Source organism: Diadema setosum, chromosome 5, assembly GCF_964275005.1.
Source record: "Diadema setosum chromosome 5, eeDiaSeto1, whole genome shotgun sequence".
Taxonomy (NCBI): domain Eukaryota; kingdom Metazoa; phylum Echinodermata; class Echinoidea; order Diadematoida; family Diadematidae; genus Diadema; species Diadema setosum.
Window position 1 is genome coordinate 27,591,096 of NC_092689.1, and position 26,374 is coordinate 27,617,469.

General features: G+C 38.9%; 1 protein-coding gene across 1 annotated transcript; it reads left to right on the forward strand.

Moving 5' to 3' along the window:
* The first annotated feature begins 2,249 nt into the window (after window positions 1–2,249).
* LOC140229240 (UBX domain-containing protein 8-like) lies at window positions 2,250–25,051 on the forward strand. Its single transcript, XM_072309518.1, has 8 exons — window positions 2,250–2,358; window positions 5,820–5,966; window positions 7,249–7,322; window positions 8,184–8,303; window positions 13,049–13,231; window positions 16,341–16,382; window positions 22,734–22,808; window positions 23,818–25,051. Exons 1-8 carry the CDS (start codon window positions 2,331–2,333, stop codon window positions 23,992–23,994), a joined length of 846 nt encoding a protein of 281 aa, XP_072165619.1. The 5' UTR covers window positions 2,250–2,330; the 3' UTR covers window positions 23,995–25,051.
* The last annotated feature ends 1,323 nt before the right edge of the window (window positions 25,052–26,374 follow it).

Genomic DNA, 26,374 nt, shown 5'->3' on the forward strand with positions numbered 1-26,374 from the left:
AGCTCGCCTATAGTTGGTGAGACCAGTGAGACTCACCTCCCTGACAGATCTGCAGGGTGTTGGGAGAAAGGTACTGAACTGTACAATACCTATACAGTTGATGACTAGTCTAATCCAAATTCAGCAGTAAATTCAACTTTATGTGTTCGTATAAGCCTAACTATGAAGAAAAATGTACTGTATCTTTTTTTTTTCAGAAGAATGGAATGTTCTGAAACCAATCTGTGACGTATAGATCTACATGTCATTAACATAGATCACATACGAAGTCAGATAGATGCGAATTCCTCTACTGAGACTGGTTTAGTTTGATAAACAAGACTACTACCACTCTCGGTGGGAGGGACCTGTCAGAGCGAATGATTTATCGCGTTCAGTCAGAATCTGACTGAAAGTCGTAAAACTACAATTTTCTTCCCCGGACCCTTTTTCGCTGGGCGCGCAGTCTCTCGATTATCGCAATCAGAAAATTTATCTCTTGGGACGGAACCCAGACTACATGTTCACCGGAGCAAGGGCTGGAACGAACAAGACTAGAATAAGAAGGGGAAAATCGCATGAGAATCATATCTACCCGTTAGCTTGAATAGTGTCGAGCTCGTGGGCTGTATGACTCGTGGGTGTCGGTCTCGTGACGTGCACCCCTAATTACCCAGCTAATAGGTGCCTACATTGGAAGTGTTTTTTAACCTGGTTCTTGAAGCATTCGAAGTTGGTTATTTGGACGTTTTGTCATAACGTTTTCAGAGCGTCTTTTTAGAGAAAGGTTTTCGACGTAAATTATTTCAAATGGACTTTGTATTGTACGTTTTTAAATGTTAAAAAACAGTAAAAATTATTTTCATAAATTTTAAGTGCCTGCTGAAAGTCTTTTGAACGTTATAGACGTCAGAAAACGATTTAAGAATATTCAAAACGTTCTGTGGACGTCCAGAAGACCTTTTGAGAACGTATGAGTATAGAACAACCGTTTTCTTCGATAAGAACTTTTAGAAAACTTGCAAAAAAGTCTTATAACTTTCAAAATGTATACCTAGAAATGACTCACCTTTAAAAACCGTTGGATATGGGTGCAAATAAGGTTTGTACTGGGCGTACTATTTCTTTTTTTATGAGACTATAACAGGTACAATCTGTGATTAATGTATCGTAATCCTAATCCTACAAACCTATCCTTGTCTAGCTGTTCCTAATGTCCTGCATTTTCCTATAGCTGAGTTTTGTAGCTAGTTTTCAAATTTTAGAATTTCTTACTTGAATATTCATAAATATTATGAATATTATGATATAGAAACCAATAAAAGACGTAGCGGACCTAATAAAACGTTTTGTGAACGTTCTGAAAACGTTCAATGTGTTTGCTGGGTTGGATTGGACGTTTTTAACCCATATTTTGACAAACGTTCAACAAAAAATAGGTCCGGGAAAAAACTTCCTGATGGACACGGTCGGTACTGAATGTTTAATTTTGCAACGTCCGATAACGTTTACAAACGTTCTGTAAAGGTCAGGTCGTTTGATCTTATAACGTCAATTGGCTTTTTTTTTTCCAATACAAACGTTTTCCACAATCCTGTGCTTTGCGAGGAATGCTAAAAATAAGTCCAATTTAAGACGTCATTAGGCCCTATATGTACGTTTTACACACGTCTGTTTTAGACGAAGACGTACGGAACCTCAAAAAACGTCGAGGAACCGTTTTGAAAACGTTAGGCTTATGTGTTTGCTGGGCTTTAGGTCCTAATCCCAATTGTAAAGTTACCCGGGTTCTAAATGTTTTTTTCTTTTTCTTTCTTTCTTTCAGAGCGATACAATGCAATGCGATGCGATACGATGCGATGATAAAGCCACGACCGACGACGTCGGGACCCTCCTCGTACTCGGGACTGTTCCTCGCAGAGAGCGGAACCACTGAACGTAACGCCCTCTATCGAGTGTGATCACATTCAGATTAGGCCCCGTGCGAGGTGTGTTTTTTATGGCCGTCAGTCGTGCCCACCGTACCGAACTACTAAGTATTTTTATTTGGTGGTCGTGCCCCGATCATATCATTACACTGCACAACATGCACCATGCAGAGTGCACAGTACCCACAAGACCATTGCACAACAAGCAGTGTAGGTGCGGTGACCCGCCTGTTTCCGATCCGACACGTACACGTGTACGTACCTCGAGGTACCAATATCTGATCTCGCTGATGACCTGTACTAATACTGTTGCGTCGTGTAGATCTTTTCCCGGGTCAGGTCCTGCTGTTGATTTCAGTTTTCCTGGGAGTGGAACCTTATTGACCGAAAGACAGCTCAGTATCGCATGTCGTCGGTGCCCGCATGTCTACAAACAAGATGGAACACTTGGGTAATCCTTTTTCATATTCATAATAAATAGTTGTAGTAAAACATACACTAAACAACCTCTAACCACGGTGCCATGACACGTCTAACCACGTTAGGCCCTACACTCAACAGGAGTTCTCGTCTCTGTTGGAGTGTTTCGCATGCTAACGTTGGACAATACAGATCTAATCTAGTCTCAACCAGTTAGGACATATAGATACTAGTCCCTACTAGTGTAGTGAGAAGTGGAGTAGAGTTCTGACTAACAGGTAGTTAGATGTCTACTAATAATAATGTTAGTTAAATTCAAGACCCTAACCGTGTTACTAGATTAGAAATAGTAGAATCTACCTCTTCTATAGTAAATGCAGGCTGCACTCACTCACCACTAGAAACCCAGGATTGCCTGTGGCTGTGCATGTATGTACCGCCTACCAGTACCAGTGCCCAGCCAGCCTCCAGATGTTGTGAGATTATCGTCTTATAAATTTATTAAAATGATAGGTTTAATACCCCGTCATAATATATATGTCCAGCGCTAGTGTACTTTCGCACCTGTTTGTTAAATGATCTCCAGTCATGCACAAACTCGCCCTTGTTACTAAGTACAGTTGAACCTCTCGTATCCGGACAAGTCGGGACCGGGGCTCATCCGGATAAGGGATTTGTCCGTATACGGGAGACTCAATGTTTTATACATGTACATACACATGCACTGATGTAGCCCATTGTAGTACCACATGTAGTAATGTGTATACATTGTTCATTGTACATTTGGGGATGTTTGGGGATGTTGAAATGTCTGGAGGTAAGCAATTTGGAAGGAAATTTGATGTAATGTATGTTAATCATGTTGGAAGTAATATGTAATTCATGTGTGTTTGGGTAGGAGTTGTCAAGGAGTTGGGAATCCCCCTTTCCTCCCGTAATTATTAAAAAAAAAAAATCACGGCGAGATTGCGTCCGTATAATAGAGAGATCCGGATAAAGGGAGGCCAGATAAGAGAGGTTCAACTGTATTCAGCTCAGCTCAGTAGCTAGCCCGACCAGACGTCAGACGCTGTTAATACGCTGTGCGACTGGGCTGTGTATAGTTACTCAGTAACCTAAGTAAGATACGTACCTGCATCTGAGTCTCCAAAGTTGAATAGAAGTTAAGTTTTATAACACTTTTTTTGTAGATATCTAGTACAACTACAAGTATTGAAAAATTTGTCGCCTGTCACACGAACCGACGAATCACTCGATTTTGGGTCAAATTTTCGATTTTGAGATTTTCAATCATTTCGATAGTAGATATTCCATGGATACTACATATTCTGAAATTCTCAGTGTGTAATTCGGTGTAATTTTCACATAGTTATCACTTTTGTAGAAGTATGTAATTCCATTTGTGAAAATTATTTGTTTTCCCCATAGACGCGTGTGTTAAAACAATCAGGCGATTCGACGGTTCGGTGACCGCGTGTACTAGTACGCGCGGTCACCGAACCGACGAATCAGTGCGCATTGACTTGCGTGTAATTTTTGAGATTCAACAGTTCATTGACCGCGCGCACAGTGCACGTACTATGTAATACATGCGTTGACAATGACAACGCTCAATGTACATGTACATATGGACACACATGGAAAATGACAACGTTCTTTGCAGACCGAAAATACATGCATGCAGCTCTTTGACGATTTTTTGCTTATTTGTTAACAATACAATTCGATAAAAACTTCACAAGTTAGAGCAAGAATTGAAGTCTAATGTACTACAAAAATAATTGGAAATTATAGACATGAAAGTGTAGCAACCATAAGTCAAAAATGGGTTAACTTCAAACGCGATTTTCTCGAATTGTCATTCTTACGCAAACCTGAGGGATTCGTTGGTTCGTGTGACCGGCGACGTATTGTTGGAAAATCATGATCGCTTGAAATGCTGCTCTCTAATTGGCTCTAGTTGTACATAAGCACAGTACCAGGTACGAATAAGTTTATGTTCAGCGCATGCACAAGGCCATGGGTTGATTATTTGGTCTGAATGTAGCCACACAGCGGCTTTTTCTGTGGTGTCGTTGAAAAGCTGAAATTTATTTTTCTCTTTTCCTCTACCAAGTTTTGCATTAGCAGTTGTAAAAAGAATTTGTAGCTTCAAAGCCGTTGAGCACGTGGACGAGTGTGTGCTGCCACTTATATCTTTCTTTTTCTTTTCTACCTTTTCTTCTTTCATTTTCAGGTAGAATCTATACCTAAATTTCTCCTTCTTTCCTTTCAGTCATTTCTTTGTGGTTTTCCTCTTGTCTGACCACTGCTAACTTTCTCAATTTCCTAATTAACTGTACTTACTGCCTAATTGTTCTTTGTTTCTTTCATGGGTTAGAATCTATATTTCATTCCAACTACAAGGGTCTTTCGTTTTTATCCTCTCCAAGATCTTTTTCTTATGTGTCTTTCTAATGAATCCTTCTCTTTGTTTCCTTTTCACCCTGCATAATGCAGTTGCCATGTTTTATTGTTTGTATCCTTGATGTTACCAATAGCAGCTGCTAGGAAGGGATTCCTTGAAGCCGGACTTTGACAAGACAAGATACAGACAGTGATATTTCGGTCAGCTGCTATTATTACTGCAGTTGTAATGGTGCAGTTAATGGCAAATCTGCAGATTATAGCAAATCCATTTGCAAAATGGAGCCCATGTCCAAGAGATAGTAGTGTCAAATGTGCCAAAATTCATGTGATGATTACTGTTTTTAGTACCTACAGTCGACCTTGCATAAGTCAAATAATCACCTTTTAGAAGTCAAAGGTCTTTTTAAATCTTTTTCTGTTTATAAATATTTTATAGATCTTAATCCCTCATAAGTCAAATTTTCTCTAAGTCGCTATTTCTTCAATCCAAATAGAAATGATGTAGGTGAGGTTGACTGTACCGTATGTCCCCAAAAAAATTTCAATGGGACCCTCCGCAATGATATCTTTAAAAATAGTAAGTCAATCCAAATACAAATTCAGGGTATGAAACTATTTATTGCCCACATCTTACAGAAAACCCCATTCGATTTGCTTTTGCTTTGTGGTCAAAGAGAAATGAGGAATTTTGTAGAGGATGTCAAGAATCTCTTCCCTCCAAGTTCTGTCTATTGTATTCACACACAAAATCATTTAAGTGGAAGAATCAAACTCATGACATGTTTTCCAACATTCCACATTTCTCTGTGACCGCTTAACCAAATTGAATGGGGTTTTCTGCAAAATAGAGCTAAGATTTTATATTTTAAGACCCTGAAGTAGCATTTAGACAGTTTAATCATTTTGGTTGTTATCAATGCAAAAATTTGATTGTAATATTTTTTTTTTTTTTTTGGGGGGGGGGGGGGGACATACTGTATTCGGAAGGATACAAGGCAAGAGCTTGCCCATTAAAAATCTTTGCTTAAATTTTCCAGGAGCTGGCTATAACCAGTGAAACTTGGCTCTCTGCTTTGCAATCAGATTTCCGGGAGAGCGTCCGTCTGGCTGGAGTGTGTTTCTTCTACCTCTCTTTGCTGATGCTCTTCCTGCTCTACTTTGGAGGACGCATCCAGAAAATCCTTGAGAGTCTGATGCCATGGTTCAAAAGTGAGACTCGAGAAAAGAAGAGTGAGTAATCTTAGATCAGATGCTGTGGAATACTTTTGAAGCAAGGCATAAATGCATAGGATTTAGTGATGAACGTGACATAACTCGACATATCTGGAAATACAGTGAATTTATGCCCAAGAGACTGAGAGTCACCAGAACAAACACATTAGATGTGTGCATTTTCTAGCAATAATTACATGTAGCTTACCTATATGAAAAATGAACATTCTAGCAGAAACATCACTTTGTCACATGACCATGCCATACCACTTGTACAAGTTTTGTTCCCCCCCCCCCATTTTTTTTTTTTTTTTTTTTTTGCCCGCAAAGCGAATGTGAGACTTGAGCATCACTTTCTTGTCACGTTGTCGTTGGCACCGACAGTGGCTGCGGCCACAACAGCATCATTGACAATTTGGTGTACTCGCAACTTTCCACAGCTTTTAGCTATGACCACGAAACTTGTGCCACAGGTACAGAACCTGAAACGTCTGGCCAATTTTGAATTTGGATCAAGTCGGACTAGGTTAAAGGTCAAGAGGTCAAAGGGTCAATGAACTTTGCCTGATAAGCACTACACCCGAGTATTTTTGTGGTGTACTCTCAACAATTTACCACAGCTTTGAGATATGACCAGCCAAATTTGCACAACAGGTACATCACTTAAAGATGGCATTCAAGTCTGAATGTTGGTGAAGTCTGACAAGGTCAAAGGTCGAAATGTTCATGAACTTTCCCTGATAAGCACTGTACTCATGATATTGAGGTGTGCTCTCAATAACTTTCCACAGCTTTGAGCTGTGACCACGGAACTCACATCACAGGTGCATCACTGAAAGATGACTGTCAATTTGAAATATTGGTGAAGTCTGGCAAGGTCAAATGTCAAAAGGTTATGAACTCACTATGAAAAACACAATAAACACAAAATGCTTGACATTTGACTTGTTATACTATCAAAGATTCCAATATACCAGGTAATTTTTCTTTGATCTTTTGAGAAGACATGAATTACGTCTGTGAATAGCAGACTAACATGCTAGTAAAAGTACTGAATGGCCATGAGATATCACATACCCTGAGCTGAGTCAAGGAGACGATTCTCCTCATTACAAGAGCCTGCCAGACGAAAAAATTTATGTGTCTTGTCAAGGTGATTGCAACATTTGTGGGTAACATGCATGTTAAATTCGTTTCAAGGACCAAATCAGTATACAACCATTAAAATGATAATGAAACCTGTATTCTGACGCTTACATACATGTGTTCATTGTTTTGCAACACCTCTTTTCCATACCAGAACTACCAGATTCAGTACTAGCCGAACAACGAACAATAGCCAGAAAAAAGTTACAAGAGGATCATGAGAGCAAGGTATGCAGTTGTGATGATTTTGATAACATACATTGGAACATTGGTTTTCACATTTCAAGTTTTTTAATGATCACCCTGAATTCTTTAAGATCTGCATTTCATTCTGTTAACAATTTGTGCTGTGCTAGTTTCCATGTTATGATGAATTTGAATTAAAAACCAAAACATGCATGTAGCGTGATGTCTCATGTAAATATTATAGATTCAATGAGAACTTCTTGCTGTGGATTACAGGGAAATACATTGTGCTTGTTCTCTTTCTTAAAAACAAAACCAGTCACTCATTAGCTTTGTGTAAAGTTAATTGCAGCTCATGATAGATTTTGAGGATTATCAATGTGAACGACTGATGATAGCTTTAGAATCAAATATTGCCCCCAAAATTGCTGAAGATTCATCTTCATTTATGTATTCCCAATGTAAGTAATGAGACATGCTCTTCAGTTCTTAGAATTTTTTTCAGATTTTAATCATGATTAATTGCAAACATTTTATTCATCAACTGTTAAGGTATGTTGGTTGGTTGGTTGTTGTAGATAGGGTGTTTGAAGTGTTTTTTTGTTTTTTTTTTTGGTTATATTTGTCAGTTACCTATGATGATTATGTACATTATATAGATATATATTTTGTAATTACGTATCCGAATAACCATATCATAACTGTTTGAAAAAAAAAAATGCCTACATGATGATAAAGATCCTTGAACTAGGCGAGATTCCATGCTTAAAATTTATTATATGTCTGAATTACGTTTAAAAAAAAAGGCTAATTATGCTATTGAAAATTGAATTTGAGGGTAAATGTTGACTGTGCTCCATTATCGTATCGGTTGCATTTATTTATTCATTTCCTGTTGTCCAGGCAGAAGGCTACAAAGAAAGAGTCCTCTTGCCGCGAGAAGAGGCTAAGAAAGCTGATCTTGAAAAGGAGTTCTACAGGTTTGCTGGCCCAGCCTGGAAAGGAAGAGGGGAAAGAACAAGGGTGAGTGTATGTTTAGAGTAGTAATCTCACAATGGGAGGCTCCCGAAGGACGTTTGTGGGGAACAGGGGAGAAAATATCTAGGGCACTTTCGATTTTTAGGGGCCTCTCACAAGTGGTTCAGAGTTGCTTCAGAAGATTGCCAGCAGTGATTTAGGTGTCTATTAGTGTTTTAGATTGCCTGAAATATAGTCACCAGAAAACCAGACATCATATGCCATTGTGGGGTTACCTTTGTATGCACGTTAGTTTTATGTGATATGATAAAGCAGTGAATAAACTTGTTACATTGGCAGGTGCTACATTTTTGCAGTCTAACACACTATTGTATTATTCACTGCCAGTTTGCATATTTATTTTATTTATTTATTTATTTATTTATTTATTTATTTATTTATTTATTTATTTATTTATTTATTTATTTATTTATTTATTTATTTATTTATTTATTTATTTATTTATTTATTTATTTATTTATTTATTTATTTATTTATTTATTTATTTATTTATGTATGTATTTATTTATTTATTTATTTATTTATTTTTTTTTTTTGGCCAGTTCACTTCAATGACATCTATTTCTGCTAAACAATGAATAAGTACAAATTTCATTGCCATCATTTTGAACATGCTGGGGGTACTTCTCTAGAAGTAAAAAAAAAAAAAAAAAAGATGGGGAAAAAAATGTGGACTTGCATATCAATAGCAAAGAAACATTGGACATAACAGATGTGCAGAAAGGGTGGAAACAGAGAATGGAAAACAACCATCAGGCAGTACAACATTGCATGTGGCTAGAATGACAGTGAGATGAATATAAAGCATACTCATTCAGCATACCATACACTTTATGTGGTGTCATAGTAAAGTATCATGCAATAGAACCATCATGAAAGGAGGTAATTCTTACGCTTTGTTTTGAAATTGTTAAGTGAGCTGGAACTATTTTATGAGAAGTGGCAACTCATTCCCTATTTTCGGGCCAGTGAATCTGACATTGTGTTGGTATGTGAGCATCCTGTGGCATGGTATCATGACAGGATTAAGTTGAATGGGTACAGTAGTGAAAATGAAAATGAGTATTCCATTAACATATACCAGTACACTTGCTTGCAGTTGCAGACAATGGCCGTAATTCACAATGTGTAGCTTGACTCTATTCTGTTTATTATGCAAATTAGGGCTGTGTAATGCACATATATCACATCACGTGTACACCAATTGTTCCAATGATGAATGCATGTTTACACATCAGAGTGCAAGGTGTGCCTATTTATCACTCATTTTGGCCCAGGGACTAAATTTCATGCTGAATTTGATGTAAATGTGTGTAAACTTAGGACAGTGGCAAAGGACATGAAGAGGTACTGACTAAAAAGGAGGCTTAGGTTGATGCAGATATCATATTGCAACCAAGGCGTGAGCCTATTTAAAAAAAAAGAAAGAAAGAAAGAAATTGAGGAGGGGTGTAATTGCATTGGTGTAGCAGTATAAAAGTACTGTATTGGCTCTCAGTGAGGCTTCTTTAATGCTTCAATGCACATATTCCCTGTTTGGTGCTATTAATGGTTTTTTGATGCATCACAGTGGACAGGACATTAAAGATAATAAAAAGTTTTGGTACCTCAAAAGTTTCCCTGAATTTCCGTGTTTCAGGTTAAAGTACCTTTCATATAACTAACACTGTGAGACTGACTCGCCCCAAAGTGCTCTCATTTCTTAGTAATCATGCAATTAACTGGGACCAGCAGCCCCATACGCATAGCGTAATGGAGCTTCGCATTGTAACATTCAGGATCATGACAGATTTCATATCGCGGGTAAATATCAACTTCAAATCCAAAAAAATTCTTCAATTTGAAGACTTACCAATTAAGTTGAAGTCTTGAAAACGGGCTTCGGGCAACGTTTGGTTCTGCCAATAGTCCCTTTTTGTTCGAATTAATGACTGAATATGACTCTGTCGAGAGGACCTTGGGAGAGCTACATACACTGATTGCTACGGCCAGCGCATACGAACACATCACATGCGAACAAATTTCAAATCCATGAACGGGTAAGATGTTTGTGTGCGCATGCGCTGGCCGTCAATTCAGTGTAGCTCAAGTCTCCCAAGGTCCTCTCGACCGAGTCACATTCAGTCATCAATTCGAACAGAAAAGGACTATTGGCAAAACCAAACGTTGCCCGAAGCCTGTTTTCAATACTTCAACTTAACCGGTAAGTCTTCATATTGAAGAAATTTTTGGATTTTAAGTTGATATTTACCCGCGATACTAAATCTGTCATGATCCTGTGAGCTACAGTGCGAAGCCCCATTTAGCTATGCGTATGGGGCTGCTGGTCGCAGTTAGCTACCCAGTATGCGTATGGGGCTGCACGCTGCTGGTCGCAGTTATAATGCAATAATGGTTGGCCTGGTACGAAATCATTATTGCAGGATTACTAAGACATGAGAGCACTTTGGGGCGAGTAAGTCTCACAGTGTTAGTTATATGAAAGGTACTTTAACCTGAAACACAAACTAAGACAAGGAAATTCAGGGAAACTTTTGAGGTAATACCAAAACTTTATATTATCTTAAAGATTGATGCAATTGGTACTACCTTTGTCTCTCTATGCTACTTGATCTTTCAAATTTTTAACTGAATGCCAGTGAAAAAGCCTAGCCAGTTGCAGCAAAGTGCCCAGGCACATACAAGATGCAGTGGCAGATCTAGGAGGGGCGCACCGGGCGCGTGCCCCCTTTATTTTTTGTTAAAATAAGATAAATAAAAAGAAATGCAAAAAAAAAAAAAAAAGCGGGTGCATGTGCCCCCCCCCCTTTTCCGGAATTCCCAGATCCACCCCTGGGATGAAGTACATAATGCATGAATGTTGGTACCCTGACTTGTGGTGATATGAACCAGTATTGTTGTCATACAGCTATGATGGTTTCCTGTGGGAATTTCTCTATGAATAGAGATGAATAGACTGAACACTCTATTTGAATGAATAAGTGGGTGATATATTGTCACTCAAGCTCAAAAGGTTATTTCAATTGGCCCATAAAATTTCATTTTCTTACTGTAACTTCAGCTCTGAATGTCCAGTGGTAATGAGATGTTTGGTTGGTGGGAAGGAGGAATGATACCTGGATCAAATGTCCAAAGATGTAGGGCAAAGCTCACCAAAGTTTGGCTAGAATTTTAATTTGCAGCCATAATGTCAGCGAGAATAGTTATAATGGGAATGCAACATGACAAGAAGGATAGGAATAATAATAAGAAATGAAGAGGGGGTTTGACAATCAGGGTCAAACATCAAAATGAACTTGATGTACATTTGATAGGGGCCATATGTTAAGCAGAATCTAATGAGACCATAGCATTACCTCGGTCCATTTGGTGAAGCAGTTGAATTAGCTCTAGGTAACAGTTGTGTTGCATTCATTCATTCATTTTGTTTTCATGAATTTTTCAGTGTCTACTATCAAGTATCAAGGTTGCAACACTATTTTCAATTTTTAGCTCACCTGAGCCAAAGGCTCAAGTGAGCTATTGCGATCGCCCTTCGTCCGGCGTCCGTTGTGCGTCGTCCGTCGTGCGTAAACTTTTTACATTTTCATCTTCTTCTTGAAAACTCCAAGACCGATTTTCATCAAACTTAGCAAGTAGCATCCCTTGGGGGTTAGGAACTCAATTTGTTAAAATGGGCACCATGCCCCACCCAGGGGGCCCCCAGGGGGCCCAAAATTAAGGAATCTGTAAAAATCTTCTCTAGAACCAGAAGTGATAGAGCTAAGTTAATACTATGAGTTAGTACATTGATGACTGTAGTTTCAAGTTTGTTCATGGCAGAATCAGGGGTGTCCCCCTTGGGGCCCAGGGGATGGGGAGGGGTCCTAATGGGGCCTAAATTATACATTTTCATATTCTTCTTGAGAACAACCTTGACCAATTTTCACCAAACTTGGCAGGTAGCATCCCTTGGGGGTTAGGATCTCAATTTGTTAAAATTGGCATCATGCCCCACCCAGGGGCCCCAGGGGGCCCCAAACCCCCCAAAATTAAGGAATCTAAAAAATCTTCTTCTCTAGAACCAGACGTGATAGAGCTAAGTAGATACTATGAGTTAGTACATTGATGACTGTAGTTTCAAGTTGTTCATGGCAGAATCAGGGGTGCCCCCTTAGGACCCAGGGGAGGGGTCCTAATGGGGCCTAAATTATACATTTTCATCTTCTTCTTGAGAACCCCATGACCAATTTTCACCAAACTTTGCAGGTAGCATCCCTAGGGGGTTAGGATCTCAATTTGTTAAAATGGGCACCATGCCCCACCCAGGGGCCCCGGGGGGGGGGGGGGGGGGGGGGGGGGGTTGGGAAGGTCCAAATGGGGGCCTGAATTGTACATTTTCATCTTCTTCCTGAAAACCTCATGATGGATTTTCGTCAAACTTGGCAGGTAGCATCCCTAGGGGGTCAGGATCTCAATTTATCAAAATGGGCACCATGCCCCACCCAGAGGGCCCCAGGGGGCCCCCAATCCCCCCAAATTAAGGAATCTTAAAAAATTTGGGCCCTTATTGTACATTTTCATCTTCTACTTGAGAATGCCTGGTCAAATTTTAGTAGAGCTGTGAATAATTTAGATTAGTGACTGCGTGAAAGGTGAACTTGCGATACTCAGGTGAGCGCTAGACCCGCGGGTCTCTTGTTATTTTTTGTTTTTCAATTTTTGTTTGTTTTTTTTTTTTGTCTGTGTAGTCAGATGAGGACTCTAACTCTGGGACACTGGGAGAGGGCCTTCAGTCCCGTCCTGCCCTGAGACGCAGGGACCTTGAGGGTACCAGCCGGGATGCGGCCATTGCTAGAAGGCTTCCTGAGGCGGCCACAAATCCACCAAGACCACTACCTCCTCAAGGTCCAGAGCCAAAGCAGGCCAAACAAGTGAGTCCCACAACCTAGGAGAGGGAGCGAGAGAGAGAGAGATGGGAGAGGGGAAAGGGGTGGAAGGGGGGGGGGGGGGGGAATGCAGTCAAATCTGACAAGAGCAACCACTCAAGGGAAACATAAATGGTGACCATTAGAAACAAGTGTGCATTAAGACAGGTTAGCTGGCCCTGTACGTAATGTTCAGCTCAGTTCATTTATTTCTGCAACCTTTTCATGATACAAAATCGAAAGAAAAGGCAGAAAATAACTATTTTCACTTGTGATGGGACAAAATTGAAATTTGTTGAATGTAGAAAGTCACAAGATGCTTATTGTTGACTTTTCTCTAATGTGTTTGGCTGAAAACAACAGTCTTGGTTTTTTATGCCTCCGCAACGAAGTGGCCGGAGGCATTATGTTTTCGGGTCGTCCGTCCGTACGTCCGTACATCCCGTTTTGTTTTTGTTGATATCTCAAGAACCGTGTGGTGGTTTTACATCAAACTTGGTATGAGGGTATATCCTTGGGGGATAATACTTTGTGTGGATTTTAGGGTCACAGGGTCAAAGGTCAAAGGTCACAGGTTATTTTGTGAAAAAAAAATTGAAATTTCATGTTTTTATGCCTCCGCCACGAAGTGGTGCCGGAGGCATTATGTTTTCGGGTTGTCCGTCCGTCCTTCCGTCCGTCCGTCCGTCCGTCCGTAATGAATTTTGTGGACAAGGTAACTATCAAAACCTGTTGAGGTATCCTAATGAAACGTGGCATGTATGTGTATTAGGGGGTGAAGTTGTGCCTATCAACTTTTGGGTGCACATGCTCAAGGTCAAAGGTCAAAAGGTCAAGGTCAAATACATAAAATTTCACTATTTCCACCATATCTATTGAATGCCTGAAGATATTTTCTTGAAACTTAGTGTATACATGTATTACCCAATTAAGATTCTCTGGTGAAAGTTTGGGTCATGAGGTCAAAGGTCAAAGGTCAAAAGGTCAGGGTCAAATACATAAAATTTCACTATTTCCACCATATCTATTGAATGCCTGAAGATATTTTCTTGAAACTTAGTGTATACATGTATTACCCAATTAAGATTCTCTGGTGAAAGTTTGGGTCATGAGGTCAAAGGTCAAAGGTCAAAAGGTCAAGTAAAAATATTAAGCCTTCTTTTTTTTTTCTCCATACCTTGGAAAATTGTTCAAGGTATCTTCATGGAACATAGTATATACATATACTGACTGGAAGTGATTATCTAGAGAATGTAGGGTTCATGGGTCAAAGGTCAGGGGTCAAAGGTCAAGTGCAACACTTCAAAATTTTACTATTTCCCTCCTATCATGCAATGCCTGCAGGGTTATTTTTTTTTACACTTGGTGTATGCATACATGTGTAACCTAATGTAGAAATTCTCTGGAAAGTTTTTTTTTTTTTTCTTTTTTTGCCTCAAAGGTCAAAAGGTCAAAGATCAAGTGAAAGTGCTGAACTAACTTTTTCCTCCATATCTCGTAAGTGGCTCAAGTTATCTTGAAACATATATTATGCATGTTCTACCTGAAAGTGATTATCTTATGAATTTTAGGGTCAAGGGCCAGATGAAAATGGTAACAATTTACTATTCAATTCAGAAATTGCACTTTTTCTCCACACCTGTACCTTGAAAATTACTCAATGCCTAAATGTATGAATGGGTCAAAGTCGAGTTAAAGTCCTTAAATCCCTAGATACATGCTCTCCTATTCATCCAATTAAACCTAGGTCAAGGAAGGTGAACATTCAACACATTTGTGACAAACTTGTCATTTCAATATTTTGCCAATTTTGTGAAAATGTAATCACACATTGTCAACATGTACTATGTAGACCTATTGGGAAAATCATGCATTATGGCGGAGGCATACCAGTCGCCAAAGTGACATTTCTAGTTCTCCATATCTCGCAAATGGTTCAAGGTATCTTCATGGAACCTAGTATATATGCTTGTACCGATGGGCAGTGATTATCTAGGGAAGTTGGGGTCATGGGTCAAAGGTCAGGGGGTCAAAGGTCTAGGTCAACTCCTCACAATATCACTACTTTCCTTATATTTATGCAATGCCTGAAGGTTTTTTTTTTTTTTAACTTGTTGTATGCATGTATTACCCAATATATATTCTGTGGGAAGTTTCTTGCCAAAAGGTCAAAGGTCAAAAGGTCAAAAGTCAAGTGAAAGTGCTGAATTGCACTTTTTCCTCCATATCTCAAAAGTAACTCAAGGTACAATGTATCATCATGAAACTTACATATTTATGCATGTTCAACCTAACAGTGATTCTCTTTGGAACTGTGAGGTCAAAGGTCAAAGGCCAGGTTTAGATAATGCTATTTTCCCGTTTGATACTGAAATTATACTTTTTCTCAATACCTTGAAAATTACTCAATGCATAAACTTATAAAAGGGTCAAAAGTCAAGTAAAAATCATCAGTTCCCCAAATACCTGCACTCTGACATTTTAATCATTCATCCAATTGAACCTAGTTCTAGGAAAGTGAACATTCAGCACATTTGTGGCAAACCTGTCATTTTAATATTTTGCCAATTGTGCGAAACTGTCATCACACATTGTCAAGACATTGTACTATAGACCTATTAGGAGAACCATGCATTATGGCGGAGGCATATCAGTCGCCGTAGCGATATATCTAGTTTTTTGGTTTTTTTTTGTTTCTTTAACTGTTGGTTATTAGTGTAGTTGGCTTTAATAAAGGAAACCAAAACCAAAATACAAAGCACTAGTAGTAGAAGACATCAGTGAAAGTTTGAGGAAAATGGACAATCACTTAAAAAATTAGGAATTTATTAGAGTTTCAGTGCCATCGTCGCTTGATAAGACTTTCTTTACTACAGCTCATGATGTCATGTATGGACAACAATATATAAAGTAAATATTGAGAAAATTCAACACATGTTCACTTTTCTAGCATAATGAAAGAGAACTTTGGGTAATTACAATTTTTTATATTCTATTATACATGTAGTCATTCTTTTTCTCGAGTGCATTGATGGGGGACATATTCACTATGTGTTAATGTGCTATATAAAACTGTAATGTAACATTTGTACTTTTGTTCTCATTTTGATCCAAGGTTATTGAATTGCCTGAAGAACCAGAGCACGGATCTCCTGAGGTAAGAATCTACCAAGTAGAACATTAAGAGGGAGGCATTTATATGTGACATTTAGAACGAGAGTGCAAGTAGGGCCTTTGTCTCACATTTAGTGAAATACAACTGTATTGCAAGAGTTTTCATTGCCTCTTAGCTCTCCAAAGATAGTGCTTATAAATCTGAAAAAACTGACTGACGGTTGATTAGGTAAAGTCATTCTCCGTAGAGATAGCTGTAGATTCCAGTTTTATGTTTTCTATTTGTATTGGCATTTGGTTGTCTATGCTTGCCTCAGTTTTCAACTAATTCTATAGAATGACAGTTTTATTGATAAAGACAAAAGAAGGTTGATATGGTGGTTCACACATTAGAGTATCATAGTTTTTTTGTGTGTGCTTTGTTGTGGATCAAATTATGTATTTGTATGGAAAGAGTTATAAGGGCTTGACACTAACTTTCTTTCTCTGGTGGCCTGTTTGGGCCACTAAAATAGTAAAATCTGAAATTTTGGTGGCACAAAAAAGAAATGTTTTGGCCCCAAATATTAAAAAGGAAAGGTAATAAATCACTTTGAGTCGTAGTTGCCTGATCGGGCCGCGAAACGATAACCTCTTTGGAAGTTTGGTGGCCTGACATCAGTTTTTATGCCCCAGGCTACCGCTAATTTATAGCCTTGGTTATCCTCTGATGACCAGTAGATTCCTGAAGGAATCAAGAAAATGAAACAGCATTCACTGTATATATTTTCACTTACCTCTGCGTAATTGGGAAACATATCTTCAATTTTGGGGTAGGAGATACAGTAAAAAGGTGTAATATGTAGTAGTTCTCATGGGGTCCATGGGATGGGGCTACTGGAGACCGAAACACTGAATATCAGTTATCATCTCTCTATCCAGTAGGACAGACAATTTGTACCTGTATCGTATTTGTAAAGGATAAGTTGTGTTTTAGTTTGTGTGGTTCCTGAAGAGGGATTTTCTATCAGTTTAACAGCTCTCAAGGGCACCAAATGAAAGTCGCATCAAAAGTTACATTCGCATGCATTTGCCAAACTTGAAGTTTAGTTCGAAAACTTAATTGTCAATGATTAGCTCCACTCATGAATTCACATGCGCACCTAAACTTTAAGTTACAACGTAAGAGCGAGTCCCATTTGATGATTACAACGACCTTGTGCCCATAGTGTAGCGAATGAGACGCAGGGTTCACGCTAACTCACAAGCTTGTTGATTATTGTGTCCACACGTAGTGAAACTATGAGTGGGGACCCCCTGTGGCTCTCTCTCATAAACCCGAAGATGTCTCGTGGTTGTAATCATCAACTAAACTTTAAGATTGCTAACTTTTGAGTGCATCCACATGGTGCTACACTACAAGTTAATCATCAAGAGTTAAGTTTTCGACCTAAAATTAAAGTTTAGGAACAGCATGTGAACCCAACTAAACTTGAATATGTGTGGAGCCTAGCTGAGCATCCCAGACCCATTGGGGCTCTTTGTTTGTCTAGTTTCCAACCCACCAAATATAGCAAATTCCTCTTTCTTTTTTTTATTAGATGGCATCTATTTGTTTTTCAGTGATCTATTGTAATAGATTGTGTGCAGTCAAGTCTAACCTACATCATTTGTCACAGCACCCGTATGTTTGTCGAAAGGCATGGTTGAATGCCAGTAATAGAGGTAGATACATTTTATTCATTTCAAACATAAATGACGGCTTTTTTGTCTCGCGTCAAACATAAATGACGGCTTTTTGGTCTCGCGTCAAGGAAATAAAATCCCTTGTGGATAACTGGACATAAAACATGAATCAACTCTTGTGACCGTTGCCACGCGACCTAACTTTTTCTCTTCTTACTTCGACATACCACCTCCGATAAGGCTGGTGCAAATTTCTCTTTCCCTTTCTCCCTCCATCTCTCTTCTCCTCTCGCTCGCTCCCTCCTTATCTTCTTTCTTCCTCTCCCATTAACCGAAAGTGACTCGATAAAGTACACAGAGCATGAGTCGTAACCAAGATGGTAGTCGTTCACTCCTAGCACCCATCATCGTTAACGGAGACTTTCTAACACCATTATTACTTCGGAATGCGAAATTAGAAACACAATATCAACGCATACGGTCGACAACTTAAAACGACTTCATTCTACATGTTCTAATTCATTTCTGTCTTCCCTACAGTATGTGGAATTTACACAAAGAAGGAAAGTGGTATATTATACGAGACTAATGTACAGCGAAAACGCAACTATTTCACGGTGGACCACTATCACCTAAAAACGTCATAATTCTCCCTAAAGAAAATTCTCTAAAACAACGTGCTGGGACACAATTCATTATTGGACGTTTCTCCATCCATTTATAAATTGAAATGTTGAATTTACTTACGATTTTCTCCAAAATCGGGATGATTGTCCAAAACTTTGACTTTTCTTCCGACGCAAAACGTGTTCTCTTCCTCTGGCCGTTCTTAGAGCGAATGAAACTCACGCGGTCTCTCCGAGCTGACCACAGGAAGATTTCTGACCCAATCACTCTTTTCTTCCAAATTATTATTCTTACTCTAAAATAATCTTGGTTTTCGACAAAGCGAAATAAACGTGAATATACCTTTCGAAAATCACAATACCAGAAACTACTTTGCAACTGATTGACAAATTGCCCTACATCGACGTAAATAAGCACTGAATTGATCAGTGTCTTAGTAGTAGCCATGATAAAAAATCATGGGCGTACATACTCGAGCAGGATTCGAACCTACGACCTCCTGATCACCGGACAGGCGTCATCTCCACTAGACCACCGAGCTTTCGCCCGACAGCAAGTGTTGGTTCTAATCCTTATAGCTATAAGGATTAGAACCAACACTTGCTGTCGGGCGAAAGCTCGGTGGTCTAGTGGAGATGACGCCTGTCCGGTGATCAGGAGGTCGTAGGTTCGAATCCTGCTCGAGTATGTACGCCCATGATTTTTTATCATGGCTACTACTAAGACACTGATCAATTTCAGTGCTTATTTACGTCGATGTAGGGCAATTTGTCAATCAGTTGCAATGAAAACATCTCGACGGAAGAATTTCATAAATTTGAAAAACCAGAAACTACTTATATCTGAAATTATCATAGCTGATGTTTTTATTCTATAATTTTTTCCAGGAGAGTTACTTGCTTGCTCGCGGATGACCACATGATGTCATCGCAAGTCAAGCGGTTTTCTACGAAATACACCCCGATTAAAGCTATTCTCCGGCTTTTTGAGGCAAAAACAGCAATACGAATGAATTAAACTGATATTCAAACCCCTTTTTAATCCCGTTTATGCGCTGTAGGGAAGTGTTCTATTTCAAGCATCTTAATCATCCATAATGGTTACCATATCATCAAATTTGTTTGCACAAACTAAAAAATTAATCTCGTCAATTTTCCATTTTCCGACAGTTGTGTGAAATAAAACTCAGCAGATTTGTCAACCCTGAAGGTCATAAAATAAACAGGTGTTTTCTGCAGATGCATTGACTATGAATTGTTGCAGAATTGCAGATGCTTCAAATTTTCAGTATATTGTGTATACTGACAATGATTGTGAAGCCACTATTCTCTCTTTGTTTCCTTTTTTTTTTAAATCTATGTTTATCCAGCTGGGGGTAACTTGTGATGGCTCTTTAGTCTCTTGTGGGTTGAAAGAATTTTTAGCATTTTCTTTTGTAAGTCCCTGGTCTAACTGTAGTACAACTTGGCAGATATCATTCGTAAAGTTTGAGAACCCTTTTGGAACCCTAAAAATTAGATTCATTTCATGAGCTGGTATATTATAGAGGAATGTAACTCAGACATTTGGAAACCTCTTTATGGTGGAGAGGGAAACAATGCTATGGATTTCCAGTGAATTTATTCAGACCCTGAAAAAATTACAACCATTATTCTCAGTACAGAAGGGGAGCGTATTCTCAAGTGACATGGGGTTACATTTTAATTTTTTCTGTAAAACTTTGTGATGTGTATTGCTGTGAGATTTCATACATGATTTTAGGATACATTATTCTTTCTATGCAAAATTGTGTGACATTTGCAAAAGGGACATTTGACCTTTAAGGATAGGAAGTCATTTAAATTATTTCTGTGGTGGTGGTGGGGGGGGGGGGGGGGAAGGGGCATTGGCAGTGCCCAAAGGCTCAGAAGTGAGTGAATTTCAAAGATCTTCTACAGATTAAGAAGTAGTTCAGTCAAGTCGTTTTCAGACTGTCAGGCTTATTATACAGAATGTTCATGACAGCTGCAGCAAGGTAACCTGATTTGGTGCATGTGCATGAGATGATTAAAAGTTGGGTCAGGACCAAAAAAAAATGAAATCAATGTTTCATTTTTGCATCTCTGCCAAATCAGATTTCTGTCAAACTAGGCAGGAATCCTTCTCAGCAGTAGGGGATATCAAGTTTTTCAAATGCTTCAAGTGGCCTATTTTAGAGCCAAAAGCTGCCCTGACACTTACAATTGTACATGTATTTGGGTTTGCACATGGTGTACAAGCACATTGGCACGTACCACTTTATGGCAGTGCTGGAAACATTCTTCGCAGCATGTGGGAGCATAATTGGCCAATGCAGAAACGTGTGACATTGTGAATGTGTGAAAGTTGCAGAAGCCAATGCGGAAACCAAATTCATCCAAGCATCAGGGTGGCTGTAGGATTTTTATCGAAGGACATGCAAGGATCAGTGTCCTTTGCTGATAAAACAGCATGCAGCCTTGGTAGTTTTCTTCTTTTTTATCTTTTGCAATATCATTGTTCTATCTTGGTTCTTAGAAGGTTGTTTTGTAGTCTTAGAATGTTGGAAAGAGTAGAAATGAGTTTTTCATATTATCTGCTGAGGAACAGGTGATTGGAGAATTGTACTTGGACCAACCAAGTGAACAGAAATTGACAACAGAAGTGACACACAGGAATAGATGATCTCAAAACCAACAAAAAACTCCCCAAATCATACCTTTTTTTTTTCAGTTCTGATTTTTTTTTTTTTTTTTTTGGCAGAACTGATTCTTAGTGTTAAGATGAGGAGTTCCCCTGTTTTTAGCAAAATGGAACAGATATTCAACACACTGAACAAAAATTCTTTTGTTAAAATGAAAGGACCTTGTGTGAGAAGGCACCGTGTCTCCTCTTTTTTTTTTTTGTGTGTGTGTTTGTGTATTGTTCCTATACAAAGAGGTGATTTAAAATTCCATGGCATCTTCAGTGCAAGGATTGTCATCTCAAAATACTCTGAACATACATACCCATTGTACACATTGTGCACATACAGTGCTGTTGGCTGTTTTGAATGCTGTTTTGGGCAGTGTTTCCATACTCTCTTAAAACTTTTAGGTGCTACTTGGTCGGAAAGTGGAAAATACGAGAAGAAATATGGATCCAGAAAAACTGAAGAAAATCATACTTTTGGTTGATTTCTTGCTTTCCAAACTTCCTATTTCAGACAGAACAATTACTCCTGAAGAAAATATGCCAAATTAGAAATCGTCATTGCTGATGTAACCTTTGATCCAGTGCAAGCAAGCCCATTTTCATACACACTGTATGCTGTGAGATTCTATTTGGTTGGGAAAACGGTACTTTCGGTTGATTTCATGCTTTCCAAACTTCTTATTTAACACAGAATGATTGCTCCTTCAACATTGGTGATATAACCTTTGATCCAGTGAATGTTTGTGCTTGGAATGTAGTAGGCATTTAGAATTCTGCTGCTATTTGAACAAGGCTGTCTGTGTTTTGTGTATAAACTGTCACAATCAATTATTTGTGATTGAAAATGTTCCTTTATGACTGCTGGTGATACATAGACCTTGAGCTTTCTTTTCAGACATGTCTGATAAGATGAAAAATATACTTCCTTCAGACATCTGAATTATACTGAAAGATGAGAAAATTACATTGAATAATTGTCTTTTCAATTATGAATTGGCTTACAGGAAGCTGCAAATAATGTCATAGTCACATGGACCCTGGCTGGTGTTAGGTGTCCATGGGCATCTGTAACAAACTATAATGTCGGTTTTCATTTTTTCCTAACATGTTGATTTTACTTTTAATGCAGTACATTTGGACATTTTCAGTAAGCACATTTTTCTCCTTTCCACCTGATAATATGTATCATTACACACATTCATGCTGGTCACACAAAGTTCAAAATGGCATGGAATATTAAACCAAAGAGATGTCGTCGGAGCTACCAGCATATACGTGTATGTGCGATTATGTATGTGCTGGTAAATGTGTGTGTCGATATGTATGTGCTGGTAGAAATTTTCATGAATTATATTACTTTAATCATGACTCATGCAATTTTGTTTTCTTGCTTTGTCTGTTTGCATTTCAGTGTATTACTGTCATTATGAGGGGCATCACAGGACAGCGCAAGACACGGAGATTTTTATACACGCAAAAAGTCCAGGTAATGTGTTGTAATGTTGTGGGCGTAGCAAACACAATTGACAATCCTGTTAGGCTCAACATACACATTCTTCCTTTAGCTCATCTAGTGCCAGCAATCCCAATGCTATTGGTGCCTATTTGAAAATGATCCAAGTATTCTCAGCAAAATTGTATTACCCACCACACAGCAGCTAACCCAAAATGTGCCCATTGTTCTAATTTGTTGTTGTTTTTATTAAAGGATAAAGTCACCTTCATGAACATGTGGGTTGAGAGAATGCAGCAAAGTAGAACACATTAGTGAAAGTTAGTGGAAAATTGGACAATCCGTTCAAAAGGTATGAATTTTTAAATTTCAGATCCATGATCTGTGGATGTGAAGACTATGACACCTTATGATGTCACATATGTAGAATGATATGAAGAAAATGTAAAGAAAATTCAACATATTTTCACTTTTCTTGCATAATGAATGAACACTTGACATGCCTCTTTCAGAAGGCAGGGGGGAATAGTATTACCCATAACATACATCAGTGACAAGTGAAGGGAATGTGCACTTATATCAAAACACGACATTTTGTGAAATTGTCTTTATATTTCCCTTATATTGTTCTACACATGTGACATCATACACTGTAGTAGTTTTCTCATCATGCAGTAACTGGACAGATAACTTTTGAACGTATTGCACGATTTTCCCCAAACTTTCACTGATGTGTTCTACTAATCCAAGCAATTGTATCACAATAAAAACAAGACTCAGAAATTTTTTTCTTTGATGGAATATTAAGCAGGGGCGGATCCAGGAATTCCGTAACGAGGGGGATGCAAAGAATATTTCTGATGCTAATTCCATGTTTCATTTCATTTTTTTCTTTCCATATCTTTTGCTTTAGCAAAAAATAAAGAGGGGGCACATGCCTGGTGCACCCCCCCCCCCCTTTCTGGATCCGTCACTGATTAAATCATCAAACTAAATTCAGCTATTTATTGTGATTTTTTTCGCGCTTTGCTCACAAAATCAGGTCCTGTTTGACTGGATGATGAAGTTGGGCTACCACGAGAAGCTCTACACACTCGTCACTGTGTACCCCCGACGGGACCTATCCCAGCATGCTCGGCAGGAGACACTGCAGGAAGTCGGGATCGATAGTGATGCTGCCATAGCGGTGGAGGAGATCGAGAGGGACGTGGATTCGTAGCACGGTTACGCCTCTCCTTGAGACAGTGGTAACTAGGTACAAAGGAATCCTGTGAACTTGCTTCGTGCTCTTTGATGTGGTTGGGATGGACTTAAGTCCTTTGCTTATGTCTTCACTATATTGTTAGCCAATTGATATATTGGCATCGAGCTTCCGTCAAGCATGCAGCACACGGATGGATTTGAAGGCCTTTTTGTAGTGTGCAATAGTTAGTGCTGTAATTCTAAATAGGGCACCTGCCATTCATATTTAATCAGAAGCTAGCCAGTTTACAGGGATCAGAAATCTGTGGCAAAGTTGTATTCCTCTTCTCTTTAATAGGAAAGGGGGATTACAGCAATATCAGATGGGTAGTATAGTGCAGGACAAGGACAGATTGCATTATTGAAGACATTTCAGGGCAGCCATACAAACACAGATGAATAGAACTTATAAGGGAAACTCATCCTTTATACAACTGAACTCAGCAGCCTTATTCCATTCACTACTGAGTGATGTGCCTCTGCATACCTGGTATGCAAATGCCCATATACATGTATTGTCAACTTTCCGTGATGGAGTTGTACAGCATCATGCAATGTAATTGTCACTGTGCACGGTTTACATGTTTTGTTGTAGCTGTAGTCTTGGTGAGGGTTATTTTTAACAAGAAAAAGAGGAAAAAAGAAAAAAGAAATAGTGGCCAGTTCTATGACATGATGGTGGAGTGTAAATTTACACAACTTTATGAAGAGAGAATCAGTCTTGACAAATTACAGAAAGTGAGATCATTGTAGTGTAATTTTGAAGGTTGCAGTAGTCATGATAAAGCACATCTCTGATGCTAAATAGGCATGTACTGAGTCTGCTAGGGTAGTTAAACAGTGTGATCAGGACCGGCAAAGGTGTAAAAACAACAGAAAAAGAATGAAATAGAGGGAAGAGAAAAGAGATGAAGAGAAGGGATGAAATAAAAGAAGATACAGAGAAATAGATAAGAAGGAAAGTACGCCTTCCTGATTGAATCAGTCCATTTCTCTCCAGGTGGATTTATATTTAGGCATGACTGAATTCCTGCTTTTGTTCCTTTGGTGTTACATTGGACAAATATTCCAGGGTTTATGTATTGAGTGTAATTATTGAGGCAATGATGATTGTGATAAGTCACTGTGGTTGAATTGATACTCAACTTTTCTTTGTACCAATCTGCATTCGGAGGTATGTCGGTTCCTGTTGTACACTCGCTTGTGTTTCTGGCACTCCCCCTACAGTGTAGTTGTTATTTACGTGTGGTTAGCATTGTGGACTGAGATAGGGAATGAATGACCAAAGCCCATTTTTAATGGTGGAAACGGTCACTTAAAAAGTGCGCATTTAAATCAGAAGGTGAAGATTTCATTTCTTCTCGATGACCTGCTTGACAACAACATGAGGAAGATCATCTGGAGTTGATTATGCAACAAAAATCACAAGTGTGCTCAATGATACAACTGATATTTTTGTAGTTACATGTAGTGGATATGCCAGCTCCTGCAGGGCTTTACAAATCACATTGATGTGAGAGTTCATTCTCTTATAGATATTTTTTTCATTTATCTTTACCCACTGAGGTAAGATGAGATTTGTAGAGGCTATGATGCTCCCTCCTAAAACAAAACTTACATTGATGTCTTCATTGGTTTTCCCTGCAGTCTCTTTACAAGTACATTATCCAGGCCTGACAAATGACAATACCAACTCTGTGTGAATTGTGTTGTGGCTTTATCATGGAGTGCGCAACTTCTTCTCCAAATAACTTACTGATACACCATCTCGCACTATGACTTGTCAAAATCCATGTAACTTCGCGAATATGCCACAAAATATGCGTATGACGTATGTCTCGGTACTCAACCACAATTTATGATAATTGTAATAATATATGCTCCCCAACCAAGGAGTAGTTTTTAAACAGGTGTTTTCCCACTTCTCCCCCTCCCTGCACAATGTAGCTAATGTCGCTTTCCGTAGATTCGATCCCTGGAGGAGTTTCTCTAGTTAGAAGTCCCCCACTCTGCTACAATTTATTTTTACATTAGAGCCAGGCTCCTGCTATTAAACCAGACAGATGGCTGAAATTAGGTTGGTGAAATGTTTATACCAGTGAGCAAACTGAAATGAACTTAGCAATGAATAAAACCCAGTTTAGTTACTCTTCACAGCATACCCCCCCCCCCCCACACACACACACAAATCTGAGTTCTTGTTAACCGTTCTCCAAAATTCAGCGGCACATGCTTGCCACCAAAGAACAGGTCTTATACAGACCAGTTTGCTACAGTGCACTCCCATCACAACCAACACATTAAAAACTAGAAAAGCACTCTGAGAGCGCAGACCTCCGCCAAGTATGCAGCTCATT

Coding starts and splice junctions, on each gene's coding strand:
- LOC140229240 (XM_072309518.1), top strand. CDS start 2,331: ATGTCTACAAACAAGATGGAACACTTGG. Junction 5,967..7,248: donor TGAGACTCGAGAAAAGAAGA/GTGAGTAATCTT, acceptor TTTCCATACCAG/AACTACCAGATTCAGTACTA. Junction 22,809..23,817: donor TATACACGCAAAAAGTCCAG/GTAATGTGTTGT, acceptor TCACAAAATCAG/GTCCTGTTTGACTGGATGAT.